Source organism: Eulemur rufifrons, chromosome 4 (genome assembly GCF_041146395.1).
Source record: "Eulemur rufifrons isolate Redbay chromosome 4, OSU_ERuf_1, whole genome shotgun sequence".
NCBI lineage: Eukaryota > Metazoa > Chordata > Mammalia > Primates > Lemuridae > Eulemur > Eulemur rufifrons.
Genome location: NC_090986.1, coordinates 69,993,621 through 70,011,372, shown reverse-complemented (window position 1 = coordinate 70,011,372; position 17,752 = coordinate 69,993,621). Strand labels below are relative to the sequence as shown.

Below are 17,752 nucleotides of genomic sequence, written 5' to 3'. Positions count from 1 at the left end.
GAGCTCAGGAGTTTGAGGTTGCTGTGAGCTAGGCTGACGCCATGGCACTCACTCTAGCCTGGGCAACAGAGTGAGACTCTGTCTCAAAAAAAAAAAAAAAAAAAAAATAATATTATAAAACTTGACAAGGTCACACTTTATAACAGAATTGAAGCAATTTTTCTTTCATTTAAGAACCCCACAAAATAGTCTTTGCTGATATATACTATCATTTTGTAAAAGCTAATTACAAGAAAATTTTCAAGGAATAGTTCAGTGTATTTATTGGATTGTTTTTTTCACCCGCCAAATCATATTATGGTGTACCAAGAGGCAAAATAAATAGCATTTAAATAAATATGTATATATATCAGTTTTGAAAACATTTGTATGAACTTCTTATTCTAAATTCTATTCTCAGTAATACTGGAGACTGAATGCCTTTTGTGATATTAACCGTGAAACAAAAATATGCCAATAGTTCTCTCTTTTTTCTTTTTCTTTTTTTTTTGTGGAAGTGCAACTAATAGGCTTACCTAAAGCGCTTATCTTGTTTTAACTTTTCATGGAGAGATTTCTCTGCTGGCTTGATGATCTCTCGGAATATATGAATAGCACCATTTCTTCCTTGCTTACTTCCTCTAACCATGCATGAATTTTCAACGCAGACAGCCTAGCAGAGAAAAGACAGAGAAAAGAAAGATATGGGGTATGGTTTTCCTTGCTCAAAATTTCCCATGTGCATGCAGTTGCATATTTAAATTTCTGGATTGGCCCTTCTGAGAGGTCACCTGGCCACCTGAGAGGTCCCCTGAGGCCAGGGGAAACAGCTTCTGTCCTCTGTTTTCAGTGTCTCACACAACCTGACATCACATTTCTTATCCAGCCAGGTGTTCTACTACAAGTCAAGCTACCCTATGCATCGAGCAGGTAGTTTTGCCGATAAATTACTAAAATTCTGTAGAATTCCACTTCTACATTTCCTATCATTTCTCTCCAGGTCTTAACTATTCTTCCAGATCCTCTTTTTGGTTAATATTAACCATAAAGTTTCCTGACTTAAGTGCCTCTTGTGATCTTCACAAATATTTATTTTCTTGACCGTAAGAGCCTATCAATTTTAAGTCAAATCATTGATATATTTATAGCTTTTTGAACAAATGTAATGCATGTATATGTATAATTTAAACTGCAGCCTATTTAGTACACAATTAAAATATGTGTGCCTTGAGATTGTGATGTGAGCAGCTACTGCATCCTATGATCAGTTCTCAGGAAGGCTTGACTTCCTGTGAAGGCTTTTAGCTGCAGCTGCATGTGTTATCTGGACAGACACTGACTATACCACTAATTGCCCTGTAATTTTGATAAGCAATATTTCTAGAAATTTTCCTGCAGATAAAAGTAGATTAGGATTGTTTTATAGAGTCAGGAAATCTCTATGTGTCTATACAAGTGTATCTTGAAAGTCATTCAAAAGGGATTCGGTTGCTGAAGGGTTATCTTACAGTAAAAGATCATCCTACATATTTGATTGTAAAGTACTCTACCAATGAAAAGCTTGTTTTACAGGGGTTTTAGCACTTTCTGGAATTTAAAATAATTAATATTTTAGAACACAAAGTCATTTATCATGAAACACATGCCGATTTTCTAAGTTATTAATACACAGCAGTTTTTGCACTTTTTTCTCACAGTTTTTTCACCCAAGTACCCAGATCCCTGATCCTCCTGTGAACACTCACTATTAAAACCACATTCATAAAATTCTGCAAAACATTCGTTGTAACAACATTCTTTGACATGTGCAGGTCATTTCACATTTAGGTCAATGTGGAGTTTTTATCTTGTTCTGATTCACTTACTGTACGATACACGAAGACTCTGAGCTGTTTGCCTCCAATGGTCTCAAGTTTCTGTCCATTGTAAAGCTCATTGAGGCCAACTTTTACTTTCAATATGTGATTCTGCAGAATTAATTTAAGAAGGCGTTGATCCATGCTCAGAGTATCATCTATAAATAAATTCATTAAGAAAGAGCATTATTTTATGAAGAAAATGATGAGAGAAAAATCAGGAACATAGATAATCCCTGATACTATTGATATTTATGGATCTTACATTCATTGAATATATGAGTCAAGTAAGTGCCCAAGACCAGGAATTCATTCACCAAGTAGAAACTCGGTGAACTATTAAATCAAATGACTATAATATAGTTCTAAGCAGTTCAAACATTGAGTTTCATCTCTGCAGAGTTACGTAGTTTTACGGTGGCCATTGGCAAAAGGTAAACTCTAATGGTAGTCAAGGTTTTGTCTGACAATAAGATGTCAGTTAATCACATGAAAGACTATTGATGGATTATTTTTAAATTCATCTTTACCCCTGGAAAAAGAATCAAAGCACACAACCTCTTAATGGCGAGTTAATGTCAAAACATATGACTAGCATTATGACAAAGAAGAAAACCAGCATTTCTAGGAATTTGAATTTTTTCTGATTAATAATTTTCTGTATCACAATTTAGTATTTGGAAAAACATAAAAAATATGTTACTTATTTTTTAATTACTAAATTTTGCCTAACAATTTAAATATGTCTTTGTGAAATCATTTTTCTGGAAAAGGTGATAGGTTGCATTCATTTAAACACTGTGAATAGTGGCTACTAGGTGAAAGAAATACTTGTATAATATTTTACATCAGGATATGGAAGTGTATAATAGTCTCTTGTTTTATTTATTTATAATTTTACATTCTTATTGTCTAAATTTTTAGATGCAAAATATACCTATTTATTTCTAAATATTATTATGTCCACAAATCAGATTTTTCTTAAGATCTAATAATGCAAATTTAGGTATGCTAGAAATATTATTAAATTCACAGAATAACTGAATTACTCCTTAGTATAAAATTTTACTCCCTGTAAGTTATTATCCATTACAATGAAATGTTTTGAAATGAAGAACATTTTAGCAGAGACAACATAGTGCTAACACATTGTATGTGTAGCCAATGTAGAAACAAATCAACACCTCGTAAAACAGTTATTCTCTCTTGTTGCAAACAATCATGGTAAAGAAAAAAAATGTGTGTGGGGAGAGAGCAGGAACACCCCCAACCAGTACGTACCAGAAAATGCATTATTCACAGGTGCCAGCAAAGTGTATTCTCCGTCCGGCCTCAGAGCAGATGCCAAGCCTAATTGGGCCACAAGGTCTGTGAAAGTGGTTTGCTGATTTCCAGCCAGCTCAATAACTTGTTTGGCTGCAAAATAAACCATCACCATCCAAACAATGTCATCATTGCTATTATCCTCATTACAAAATTAGTAAATCAATTCTTGGCTATTTCCTAATATTGTAAGCTATTTACTGGAATGTCAGTGTGATAAGACACGCTGCCCTTCCCTAGGAAGACAGTTCCAGCTTTCATTTTTGGGGGTTGATAACCACAAAAAATTTCAGAAGGAACGTATTTTTCTGTCTTCCTACTTAACAGTTTTCTTTAATTCTAGTTGCTCCTCTCATCTCTCTCCACCCTGTGCGTGTCATAGCTTTCATTTATCCAAAGACATTTGGTTATGTCTTCCCTTCTGTTTTCAAGAAAAACTGGCACTGTGAGAACCTTTATAAATATGAGATGTTAGAAACCCTGGAAAGCCAAAGTTCCATGAGTGGCCATAACAGTTGGCCACTATTTAGTACTTAGCTCACCGTTTATGGGGTTTGTGATTCACATGCCTTTCTTTTTACTGCACATTCATTTTTTCATGGACTTACTCTTTGAAACATCATAATTGGTGAATAATAGTACATGAAATTTATGAACTGTTGCTCACCGGAATCAGGAATTAGGACCTGATCAATCAGATGGATCACACCATTATTTGTCACAATGTCTTTTTTGTTCACCATTTTGATTCCGTTTATTGTTATGCTGTCACCATCACATCCTATCTCAATCGTGTTTCCTTCCAGGGTCTCAAAGACCGCTCCCCCCATGATAGCCTCGGAACACTGGAGAGTGTTTAAGATGTGGTACTTCATGAGAGCTGGAGGACGAAATAAAAAGAGCAAGCTTTCAGACCAAAGGAAATAACATTTGACACTTCAAAGATGTGTTTCACTGTGGAACTAAGTATTCCTATGAAATATGATGCAGATGTAAAACCTAAAGATTGACTGAAGGTTTTAAAATCCTAATTGTTCATGTTCTAGAAAAGTTTTTCCGCCTCCCCATCAACTACACCATAGGAACAGCTCAGCTTGGTAGGAAATAAGAAGAGAAGATCCATTTCAGGAAATGGTTTGTGCAGTACTAGAAAATATGGTAGATTCAGTTCCAGCTTTCATTAAGAAAGTAATTTCTGATGTGAATCGGGCCTTTCATAAGGCCTATACGGTTATCTGTTAGTGACACCTGTTCCAAAATACCCAAGCAGTGTCTTGCACTAACTGCTCATGACAGAGTATCTGTACATAACTTGTCATGAGGTTGAAAGAAGCTAAGACAAATCGTTTCCTAATGACACCATTTAGAAAGTAGCCAAAATAAAGATGATTTCTCGAAGGACATCTGGAAGGATCTATGCCTCAACTATATTATATCTAGCCTATATCCCAAAAATAGCTCATCTTAAATTGGTTAAACGTACTTTGGGTTAGTGCGAGTACATGTAATGTGCCAGAACAATGTCAAATCTATCTGACAATAGAGAAGGCGACAGGAAAGCAGCTAAATTCTTCTGTGTATTAGTAATCAGTGGCCCAAGAGAACCATAAAATCTTCTCAACTCAATTATATCTTTTGGCATAAATATAAAATTAAAAGCATTGCATAATATGTATACAATATTGAAATTCAATGATCTAATATTTCTTTTCAACACTTGCTAATCTGCCTGAATATCTGCTACTTATTTACTTGAATTATTATTCTTAATAAGAATGAGGATATTCTTCTTATTAAGAATTAGACTCTGCCTATTCTTTCAAGGATTTTTAAAAAAGACTTTCATAATGCACCTCAGAATAAGTTTTGGGGGTTTTTTGCCTCTGCTTATTAAAGCTGATATTTTTGGCAAGAACTAGTCTCTTTTTGATTTCCTTTTCTTCTCAGAATGCTGGGTGACTTCTCAGAGAGGAAAACATTATACTACCTTCAGAAGCCACTTTGTCTCCCATGATCCTTTCTAGGACACCTCGTGGGAGTTTCTCAAAAGCCTCATTGGTAGGAGCAAAGAGTGTGAAGTGACCATCTCTTCCAAGGGCTTCCAGTATGTCCGATGTAATGGCAGCTGCCTGAAACACAAACGTGCTTTACAGAGGCTTGCACATGGCAAACCCAAAAGAAAATTACAGCATGCTAAGCCTAGACTGACTTTAGGGAGTTGATTCCTTTACTATAGATGTTTGTTCTTGTTAGATCTTCAAAACATTACTTTTTGGCACAACCATCTATATCTTTTCTAACTTTCCTCAAATTATGTTTGCAAGAATGGGAACTCTGCCAATGTTTGTGTGACTGTAGCAATATTCAGCAGTACATATAGTAACTGAAGTGAACACATTCTAAATGCAATAAGTACATGACAGTCACATAACTAATCATTCTTTATCTACCATGTCCACAAAAATATTATTATTTCATGAGATGATTTCTCTTTTATAAATGAAGACAGTTTCATTACAAGAAATATGTTTGCTACATTTTGGCCAGATTTGTTTAATAGTATTTTTGTTGTTCTTATATATTTTTTTTTCAGAATATTATGGGGGTACAAATGTTTAGGTTACACATATTGCCTTGGCCCCACCCAAGTCAGAACCCAGACATAAAACCATCCTCATATTGCCATCTGATCTTTGACAAAGCAGACAAAAACATACACTGGGGAAAAGATTCCTTATTCAATAAATGGTGCTGGGAAAATTGGATAGCCTCATGTTCTTAGATTTTGACAGGGGAAGAGGAGGGATTTCAATGATCCAAGACAATCTGCTCTTGGACTTACTCTGAAAGATGAAAGTTCATCTTCTGCTTCAATGAAGTCTTGAATTGAGGTACCAATTTGTGTAAGGACACGGTCAATGACATGCACAACACCATTTGTTGCAATCTGGTTCCCATGGATGATTCGAGCACAATTAACGGTGACAACCTATAATTATTTGGAAAAATCAAAGTGCTGAAATCAGAGCTATCCATTGACCACTGAGACTGCAAGACCATTCCCAGTTTTTCATTCATACGAGTAAATGTAACATAAAGGAACCTACGTTCTAAATGTAAATGCTGTGGAGGAAGACTTACATCTTGCTATACCTTAAGAAGAAACTAAAAGAAAATGGAACCAGTTCAGAACCCAAGTCCAGTCACACTTAACATATCTGGAAACATAAGGTAAAGTGTTTTTTCATTCAAATTATTACTTTTATTCTTCTTTTTCTTTTATGCAGATAGTCATAAACTATTCTAATGTAGGTCAATGGATTACATAAAGAAGACTAGTTCTAAAATAAGTGAGAGAGGTAAGTACATGTTTGTTAGATAATTATAAACAGTTCTAATACAACAACTTCCTAAATATTACTTCATCACTGACCTATTTTGCCCCTGAGAATTTGACTATCAAAGAGTCTTGTGACCCTGCTGGCAGTTTTCCAGAAAGACTGATGCAAACACATAAGAAGCCCCATTACTATAGTAGACAGAGGGTGAATAAAAGAACTCTCATTCTCCGATTTTTATTTTGCCTATCTATAAAAAATTATTTCAAACACATCAACTATTAATATTTCCTTTTTTAGAATATCTAGGTCTACTGTCAATTAACTGTTAATGCCATTTATCCTTCATTATCATTCTTTACTAGAAATTAGTAACAGGATTGAAAATTTATATGACCTAGATTTGGGGGAAAGTCATAATCCAGCACTTATCTTATTCTCACTAACATTTTATTATTTTTATGAACATTATATAAAAAGTACAGACAAAATTAAAGGAAAGAATTCTCAGAAATGTAATTTTTATTAATGAGACTTACCCCATTAGGATAATGGTTAATGAAAAGCCCCAAATTGTTATACATTGAAGGAATAATCATGCCATTTTTTAAGTCCTTGGTCAACATTCTCTTATTAACCATGTGGCTGTGTAAAGCATTCAATAACTCAACATTTACATTGCTCTCCAAACCTCTACGAATATCCTAGAAAAAATTGAAATGATAGAAATTTAATTTATTGTGGTTCATTATTAAAAGTCTTATGATCACTCTCTTTCTACTGATCATCCTATTTCTACTCTCTTGTTCTTTTCTCATTGCATAATCCGATGATCATATAAAATTGAAATAAATAATCATATTATTTATTTATCCAATATGATATCTTTATCATATTATTCCAATTGGTTAAGGAACTTTGTAAGTTCAGGCACTCAGTTAAGGGTCCAGAATGTGATAAAGTGCTTGGACAGAACAATTTTTTTAGATTAACATGTTGATGAATAGACAATCTTGATATAAATGATAAGATGATAAGACTCAGGGAGATATAAAATTATCAGATATTTAACATATTTTAAGTGGCAAACAAAACAAAAATGACATTATATTTGTATATAACACTTGAGTTTCAGTAAGTGTTTTACCTTTATCACATAACAAATTAAAGAATTTGACCATCCTGTACTCTGTATCTATCCAATACATGTATTATAAAATGCTAAACTCAATTCTACAAGAAATACAATGATAGGTGAAGCATAGTCTCCACCAGTGAGATACTTACCATATGGCAGCAGGTAAAAGCAAACATGATAAGATATAAGACAGAGAAGAAAAGAAATGCTTTCAGGGGTCAAATGAGGAAGATCAGCTATTTGGAAAGTATAATAGTTTGAAGGTAGAGCTGGAAGAGTAGGTAAGATCTAAATGGGTAGGAATGGTGTGGTGGTCATTCTAAGTCCAGTTTCTGACATAGGGTGAATGTTGGAGAGCAAAAGTTGTCCAGTGTAGTGAACATATATTTCTATGTTTCTCAGATAATATTAAGAAGGAAGTTCAGAAAGCTATGTGGGACAAGAATATGGAGGACTTTAATGCCTGATAAGGAGTAAATTAAACTGGCAATGAGGAACCACTGAAGATTTTGTGGCATTGGAATTTAATAATTAGAACCAGGCTTCAGGAAGGCAAATTGAATGGTAATGCAGAGCAGAAAGGAGGGTATTGGTTGGGAGTACTGCTTTAGATGAAACATGTCATGTGGCTGACTAACAGCAATTTGTAAGAATCGGAGAGGGGAGGTAAGGATCGCTCACAATTTTCAAGTCTGAACGTTGAGACTGGCATTGCCAATTGTGGGGGAAAAGTCACAGAAAAGCAATCATTTCTGGAGAGAAAGAAAATGGTATACATTTTAGATAACTTTTTTAAAAAAGATGCACATGGTATATCCAAGGAGAAATATTAAAATGGATATTAGAAATGCTCCAAGAAGAAACAAGTACAAGAAGCACAGATTTCATGGCTATACACACTAAAGTGATAGTGCAAGCTATCAGAAGGACATTTAAATAGCAGAGTCGAGTTCTTGGAAGAGATTTTCATAAATTCATTCTTAAGGCAAGGAACAAGAGAAGTCAGCAAAAGGAACTGTGGAGGTGCTTGGAGATGTGGTGAAAAACAACCAGAAGAGAGAGCTCTATAATGCAAGCAACTAACCACACAGCTAATGTAGCAAGATAACGTCTACAGGACTATGCTTAAATTTTAATTATATTTGACTCTAGTAATAATCATCAATTCATCTTCACATCAAGTAGAATGTAGGAGCATATTTCTATACCAGTTGTACTGATTTGGAAATTGAGTCATAATTAGTGTGTGGTAAATTACACTGTGCACAAAAGTTTGAAAATCAAGTGTATTGTTTATAACATTTCACTTAAACGTCCACACATATGTTTGCAAATCTGAAAATTTCTGAATAGCCATATGTAGTTATATATAATTAAGCATACATAATAAAATATAAATATATAATATAACTTATGATAGAGTTTTAAATTCCATTAGGCTTCTTAACTTACCTTTATATTAGATATGTCATCTAAAATTACATATATTTCCTCATAAATAAAAAGGAAAGAAGAAAAAAGTAAAATAGAATAATAATATCCTTCTAGTCCATTCTTGGTTTGCTTTTCTTTATTATTCTATAAGTCTACTGAGGAGTTATTCCATTTATTGATGTGTTAAAATGTTTTACTTCCCTCAATAACTCATCTCTTTATGTAGTCTCATATATGCACAACAGAAAGATATCAAATTTCTATTAATATCCAACTTAATAAATCAATTAAAATGAAATAACAATAAGAGCAACAAATACATATTGATAAAAATAATAAATTACAGAATCCAAATTGTCCCAAGCGTCGTTACTCGGTGCGAAGTAAGTGAATGATCCCTGTCCTTCGATCTCTTCCCTCAGTTTGGAGACATCAGAATAGCGCTGTGTCGTGGTGGCTCCCACGATGCCCAAAGTGCCGTAAACATGGTCAATGGGCAAAACTGAAATAATCACGAAATGAGTAAGTACTGAGGATAATATTTTTGGGATATATTTCATAATCATTTAAACTTTCATTACGTTTCCCAATACATTTAACTAACAATTTGTGCAATTACATTCTATGAATCATCAATTTTATATAAAATTGCCTTTTGAGTGCTAAATAATAAAATGCTATTGAAAACTATTATTTCATATATCCTTTTTGTGGAAAAACAAATATTAAACTACCATACTGGTTTAACATTTAGTCCATTTAGGTCTCAATTATGCTATGTTAATAATAATTAAATTATAATTAAATATCAAATATTTTATTTGAATCTATAATTTCTATAGATTTGGGTCCCCAAAAACTATGTAGACCTGCTTGTTCTCTTTATAATATCAGGAATAAAGGAGATCAAAGTACCTAATGCTTCCAGAATATTTCTCCTGAGCATCAGAAGAAAGACTCACATATGAATGTCAACCAGAATGTGCAGCCAACTTATTTTTTATGACTCTATATGATTTTTGTGAAATTAGTATAATTTGGATGATAGCATAGGAGAAATGGCTATTACATTTGTGACTATCCCAAGACTAGGTGACACAATTAATAAATTATAAAACCAGGATTTAAAAAGACCCCCAAAAGATGGAGAAATTGAGTCAAAATAAGTGAGATTAAATTTTAAAAATGTTCTATGTAAATCCTATGTCTAAATTGAAAAAACAAACCTTAAAGAGCCTTGACTTGATAATGTTCAGTAAAATAACCTGTAATCAACTTTAATTGATCACAAATTCAATATGAACTAATGATATGACATGGTTACTAATGACAAGGTCTCCCCAAATGAGGTACTTGTCTTGATACTCTCTTAGCTGCTCAGACCCACAGGTGTTATAGATATTAGTCTGGGATTACAGTCAGAAAAAATATTACTGGACTAGAGACTTTCTATGAGTTGGTGGTCATGGTGGGGAGGGCTGCAGAGTCCATTTCACATAAGAGAACCAGAGATGATCAGCCCAGAGAAGAGAAAATCCTGTTGGGGATGAGAGGGTAAGCTGGAGGTAGGGCATGATGATTGGCAAGAATTATCTGAATGGCTGTCATCTCAAAGAAGAAATAGATGAACTATTTTTTCTCTTGTTGGCAGAGTTACAGGAAACCAAATTTCAATATAAGAAACATTATAAAACCAGAGCTGTTCAACCAGAGAAAATGATTCCTTGCCAAGTAGTGAGTTTCTTGTTCCCAGACAAGTTCAAAGAAAGGGGATTTTGTAGAGAGGAATTTTGTTCTCGAAGGGAAGCTGAACTAATTTAAATTTATGACTAAGCTTCTGTGGTATTGCCCACCATCCAGTGCATGAGAAGTGTGTTCTAATATTTTATCACCATGATAAATTCATGATTAACACAAAGATATGAGGGATAGATCTTGGATTTATGATGGTGCTAAATACACACACACACACACACACGCACACACACACACAATAGGCATCTCCACAAGCTACTTCAACTTTTTCCTTGCACAAGACAAGTTGCTCATTTAATTCGGGAAACTGAGATTTTACCTGCTGGACAGCCTTTCATTCCTTCCATTCTCATATAACCAGGGCAACATTCATATAACACAGTCCTGCACATTGGAAGAAAATTAATATTAAAATGAAGAACGATGTAGGATGCATTTTGACATAAACTTGGCAAAACATATTACTTACTGACAAAATTTATTGAGAGTCCAGATATCAGAGTTTTTTTCCCCTAGCACCAGGTATTTATATTAATTTGATTTCTCTCTATAGCCTCATGGTACTATGGAAAATTTCCAGGATATTGATCCAGAAGAATGAAATTTGCGTCCCTGTTCCACTACTTGATAGACATGTGAATCTTGAGCAAGTCATTTAATAAATTTGAGCCCCAGTTTCCCCAAGTATTTAATATGGATATAGTTGCTATAATACCTACTCAAAGGTAATTGTGAATCTCAAATAAAATAATACTTTTGAAATCATTTTGTAAACTACAAATTGCTAGAAATGTTCGTTAGTATAAAGTTATTAGAAACATCAACATTATAATCAATAAAATGTTATCTCATTGCTAACTAAAGTAATGCTAGTTTTGGTTTGAATTGTCAGTAGAGTTATTAATGTGATCATATTAAACTTTAAACTTTAAAATCTGTTTATTTTCATTTTTTCCAAATTTGAACAAATTTAAATAAGTTTGTTTAAAGTTATTAGAGTACCAAATTCAAGAAAATGCTACACTGTTCAAAGTTAACAAAGAGTGCCATGTTCTATAGGTAATAAATAAGGCAACAGACCAGAAAATTCAAGCAAAGATATACACAGAATAAATGTATTTAACTTCCTATATTTTGAAGGAAAGTAATAATCTAAAATTATTTATGTAATAGCTTCCATTTTTTACTTTATTAATAATATCTTGATTTTCATTTTATCAAATTCCATAGAAAATTTTCTGGACTTCCTCAGGATCTAACATAGGTATTATTTCTTAATCGAAATTTTACATAATGATTTATGTTTCCTTATATGAATATAAATGTATCAGACGATAATTAGAAATAGGGTGACTATTACAAGCAAAAAATAAATACACACCATTGTATAATTTTTAATTGATAAATTCCATGTCATACAGATTATGACAATTACTTAACAGATTATTTTGTAATTAATAAATTAAACATAAATTAGATAATTTAGGTGCTATTTCTTTTCTGCTTTTTTATCTAGTTGTGATAACTATACTCCGTAAGAAAGAAAGAATGGAAGAATTTAGACATATATGGGGAAAAATTGCCAACTATAAGCATAAAAACTTTTTCTTAGTATGATAAAAATGATAATAAGAGCAAATTTCCAAGAAGCAAAAATTTTAATGGTATCAGAGACAATCTTATATAGTTAAATAAAAGTAAAGTAAGTAAATGTTTTCAAATTGAAGCCAGGTCCATTAAGTAATTATTCATGATTTGTGGTCCTGCTTAGGATCTTGGATTTCTGTTTCTCTATTTTTCTAATGAAAAATTTCTAGCATGGAATATGGGCTTGAGAATAATAGATTAAAAATATAGACAAAATTAAGTGGGAAATGCCAATTTCAAGTTGTTCTCTAATTTCAATATAATTTTAAGAATAGTTGGTACTGGAAACATAGACAAGCTATATAGGACCCTTATGCAAAACCTAATAGGGCACCTGAAACAATTTTATTTATGTTGATCCCCATATAAATAAATATGAATATTTGGATGCAAAGAGATTAAACATTGCTATATATTGGCTTTAACAAACATTGTAAAAGATTAAAAAATGAGATCCATCTATGCTTAGTCCAGAGACTGAGATAATATTTACTTGAAGTAAAATAGCAAATAAAAATAAAAAGGAAATTGTTAATAAAACACAAATTCTGTAACACATGCTAATATAACCCACAGATCAGTCTTCATGTAGAGATGCACCAGATAAGATAAAATTCCAACAGAGCTGATTGTAATTTCAGCTGATGATTGAGCAATATGTTATCTGAGTACATATCTTGAAAACTAAAAAAAAAAAAACGTAGTTTTTTCAGGAGAACATTTATGCTACAGAAAAACTCAATACTCCCCTATGGTTAGCAGGACAAAACAGGAGTAAAGAAAAATTGTTGCTATGCACAGCTCTAAACATGGGACATTCATCTGTCTTTTCTGAATAGTATCTAAAATTTCATGTGATGCCAACCAAAAATGCCACTGACTTTCTTTAAAGGGAGTCTACAGAATACTATATTAACGGACCACTGTGTGTAGTGGGCAACATCTTAAACCTAGGAAACTCCCTGTTTTTCATTAGGCCTGCCCAACTTCCTCCAAATCCCCAAAGCAACAGGTCAACTGGAAAGCAAACATTTCTGTCAATTGATATATAAAGCCCCAAAGATATCTCTGGAAATTTTAGCAGAAGCAAGCAAGTGCCTCACCAGGCATTCTTCCTGTCAATATTATTGATTTCTTTGGTTATTTGAAACTAGCATTACTGTGCCCAGGTGTAAATGTGGTTGTGAAAATGAAGCTACTTGGGGAAGATAAGGTAATGTGATTGAACAAAAGAGACATTGTTACATGTCTGGTAAAAAGCCAGACTTCAAAGTAAGGCTTCTTTTTTTTTTTTTTTTTTTAATGGAAAGCAAGAAAGAATCTTGGCATATTCTCTGTACAAGCCTTGGCATCTCTAATATATTTGATGGTTAAAGCAAGATGAGAGCACGCTTTTCTAACTTCCAGGAAGGATGTAATAAAGGTTTCCTTAAATATTTTGGGGAGCAAGTCCTTTCTTATCTAGTTAGTGTGCCTACCAAATACGCTTTGTGGTATCCCAGAACAAACAACAAACAGCTGAGAACCCAGAGCCTTTCAGTTCCCAGCTGAGGCCTGGCTTGCAGCATGGCAAAAATCACTGTAGCCACCGACTTGAATTATAATTGCATGAATGACTCACAAGTCTAGCAGATGTCTGCAAACTAATAGGAATAACGTCCAAGTCAAAAAATAACATTAAGTTGAAACTCTATTGAGCGAATGGGCAGGGAATGGGCAGTGAATGGGCAGCAAAGTCCTGTGGTGGTTCAGATCTGGTTACCATTGGGAGATACAGCCCAGCTAAGCTTATATGCCTTGTACACATGATTCTTACTTAGAAATAAAGATAATACTATGCATTTCAAATGGGCACCTGGTCACAACTCATTTTCCCACCTACTTATATGCATTTGTTTCAAATAGTTTAAGGACAACTAATATGATGAGTTTTAGTTACATAGTAATTTCATATTCATCAATTCATTTTATCATCTCAGAAACCCTATAATATAGGTATTAAAGCCATGTTTCACAGATAAAGTCTCCAAGAGGTGAAGTGATTTTATATTTAGTATTTGTACCAATATTATTAGCTTAGAAATAAGTTTTAAACCGATCCTTTTACCCCACTTGGGGTAACGAAACTTTGATGATGATGTGCTAAGCAGGTTCTGCTTTAGATCTTTTGGTTTTCAGGGCACCATCACTGAGGGTGGAGGCCAAGTGAATAGGAAGACAGGAGAAGCCATTTCCACGGTTTTCTTGACCAGGGATGGCATTAAAACCTCTCTGGTTGCATTACTTACCGTATCCATTACTGAGCCCCTCATTGTAAAACAAAGAATTTGGACCACATGAGTGGTTGTTAACCTTTATGTGTCCAGAATTTTGCTGTTTTTTTCTACCAATCAATACTTATTGACAAAATAAACCAAAAAGCATGTCTATCAAGTAATAAGTAATGTTCTCCAATGTTAAGCTAATAAGTTAAAAATAATCATCATTTTGGTTATTGAAATATTAAATATAATGGTGGGTTTCCATTATCACCTTTGTGACCCTCTGGCGATCTGGCAGCTTGAGCTAGGAATCACTGAATTAAACAAAGAAATGAAACTCAAGTGTTTTCCAACTTTAAACTTTGATGAAAACTCAGGTAAACGAGAGCAGCACTCCCCAACTTTTTTGGCACCAGGGACTGGTTTCATGGAAGACAAGTCTTCCATGGATGGGGGGATGGGGGGAATGGTTTGGGGATGATTCAAGAGCATTACATTTATTGTGCACTTTATTTCTATTATTGTTATATTTTAATATATGATGACATAATCATACAACTCACCATAATGCAGAATCTAATGACACCGCTGATCTGACAGGAGGTGGAGCTCAGGGGGTGATGCGAGTGATGGGGAGCCGCTGTCAATACAGATGCCCCCTCAGCCACTGCTCACCTCCTGCTGTGCGCCCAATTCCTAACAGGCCACGGACTGGTACCGGTCCGCAGCCTGGGGTTGGGGACTGCAGAACTAGGGTACTTGAAGTGATTTCCAAATAACTGGAAGCAAAAATTAATTTGTGCCTCAGAAACCCTGCTATTTTAAATCAGTTTGTTTTTTGGCCCACTTTAAAAAAAAATAAAATGAAGAAACTGAGGCACAGAAGTTAATTGACTTGCCCAAGATACAAGAGGGCCAAACCAGGAATGGAAATGCCATCGTCAATTGCTCACACAGATAGATTCTAAACCAAATCAAATGGCCGTGCACTCTGCCTCCTTCTGGCCTCGGGACAGCAGTGGATTCAGAGACAAATCTGAGTTCCACTAGTAATCAGGAAGATGCAGGAGAATTTCTTCACTCACGTATGTGTTCCTTTCTTTTCTTTAAAACACTTCCACAATTTTGGATTGTATTTTCAAGAAGAATGGTGTGTACCCCCAAGGGAAGTTATATACATCATGGTGTTGTCTGTGGAACTGGCACATTATTAAAACAAAATGAGAACTTACGTTTTCTTTCCACAGATGGCACCTTGATACCAGTTCCGACAAGTGCTGAAGTATTTCTTTTTGGTGCCCAAAATCTGTTGAAGAGCGCAGACATTTGGGCTGGAGGATAGAGGGAAGGAAGAAAAGTTAATATCCTAATGACGACTAGTTTTTCATAGCTACAGGTCAGATGATTAAAAAATAAAGTTAAGATATGGACTTGATATTCAAAGATGTCATTTTAGCCACTCACAAATCTGAATTTTGGACACAATCCTACTGAATTGTTGGAAAAGCCTTACAGTCTATGAGAGAGGGAGAGAGAGAGAAAATTATACATCTTTGAGAGTAAAATACAAGTATTTCAAAAAGTTAACCTCATAGGAATACACAAACAACATTAAGTTTAACATAATTTTGTTTTTATGTGTCTTATTACTTTTAAGAGTAGATAATCCACTGATCCCTTTTAAATCAAAGGTGCTCATTTGGAGATAGCAGTGGCTGTAGGGCTTTCTGAAACAATGGGAGATCAGAGAGCAAAAGAGACAACATTTACTATATACAAAAACACTATATTCTGTAATTTTCTAGGCAAGAAATCACAGAAGCAAATGAATGCTAAAATTAACTTTTAAGCAATATGGTTGCACAAGGGAAAACTTATCTTTTTGAATGGAAGTAATAGATTAGAACATCCTCTCTCACAATTTTAGGGATTTTTTTTTCTCTTAAAGAGATAGAAGTCTTATTTCTCTCTAAAGCAAGAAAGCATCTGAACATTATGAAAATTCTTCTGAGGCATGGAAAGAAGTGCCAAAATCCACTTCAAAAAAATTATAAATGGTTGGTTAATTACTAAATTATTTCTGATAATTTTTAAAAATGCTAAGTTGTAGTTGCATTTGTCCTGTGAAATATAAAGTTTTGCAAATTTTACAGAATACAGAATTTATAAGTAATTTACATGCTTCAAAGAATTCATACAACTAGTTATATTACCCAGTATTTAACTTTCATATGTAATTTAAAGGAAATTTCCTCTAACATCATGTGAGATGTTTTAAAGCTGTTTACATAATGATAGCCCCTAACAATAGAGTCTTTAATTTTAAAAATCCCATTCCAGGTTTTTGGAAGGAAATAAAACCCCAAATAAACTGAATCATAAAGAAATGCCCTGCTAATTTTTTTAAAATTAGATTAAAATTATATAATGTCCCATAAAAAGCAATTATACTCAAGTTATTTTGACAGTAATTCTTAAAGCTTAAAATGCATATATAAAACACAGAATACTCACATTTTTCTCCTTCTTATTACTTTGTCATAGGTAGGGGGAAAAAACCCCTGAGGTATATATAAGACACTTTGTGATTACTTGTGCATATAATAAGCTAAGAGAAAAAAAGTTTATAAAACCAAACCACTTACTTACCCCTGTTCCCGGCCCCTGATACGGCTATGAGCCAAGATCTTGTCATAATGACCATTGGCTTTTGCAGGGTTAACAATAAACAGCAAGAGTAGAGAAAATATGGGTAAGAAAGGAGTCATCTTTAGTCTCTCCGTTGCACTTAGTCCACGAAGAGAACTGGCAGTGGGCTTTGGAGAGCTCAGAGTTTATATACATGTCAGAGCTGTGGGAGGGAACACTGTATCAACCTGAGAATCTGAACTCCCTCCAAGAAACATCAGCAACTTCAAGTTGCCAGCTAAAATCTGTTTTGGTTAGTTATATTTACAGAAACACATGGAGCTGCTTTTTTCCTCTCATTATAAAGAAAATATTCATTTCAAATCATATGAA

At 33.9% G+C, this 17,752-nt stretch overlaps 1 protein-coding gene across 11 annotated transcripts in view; it reads right to left on the bottom strand.

The window, feature by feature from the left end:
- The window catches only part of POSTN (periostin), a 34,968-nt gene extending 17,427 nt beyond the window's left edge, over positions 1–17,541 (bottom strand). For 10 of the 11 annotated variants that reach the window (XM_069467314.1, XM_069467317.1, XM_069467318.1 and 7 more), the window contains exons 1-11: positions 17,381–17,541; positions 15,964–16,062; positions 11,143–11,207; positions 9,413–9,570; positions 7,036–7,200; positions 6,001–6,147; positions 5,146–5,287; positions 3,826–4,038; positions 3,117–3,251; positions 1,845–1,993; positions 516–652 (exon numbers count right to left, since the gene is read on the bottom strand). In XM_069467314.1, the coding sequence (XP_069323415.1) occupies positions 516–652; positions 1,845–1,993; positions 3,117–3,251; positions 3,826–4,038; positions 5,146–5,287; positions 6,001–6,147; positions 7,036–7,200; positions 9,413–9,570; positions 11,143–11,207; positions 15,964–16,062; positions 17,381–17,499 (1,529 nt within the window). In that variant the 5' untranslated portion in view covers positions 17,500–17,541. The remainder of the gene's footprint in view (positions 1–515; positions 653–1,844; positions 1,994–3,116; positions 3,252–3,825; positions 4,039–5,145; positions 5,288–6,000; positions 6,148–7,035; positions 7,201–9,412; positions 9,571–11,142; positions 11,208–15,963; positions 16,063–17,380) is intronic. The other variant, XM_069467324.1, reaches the window with a different exon arrangement.
- Between the last annotated feature and the right edge of the window lie 211 nt (positions 17,542–17,752).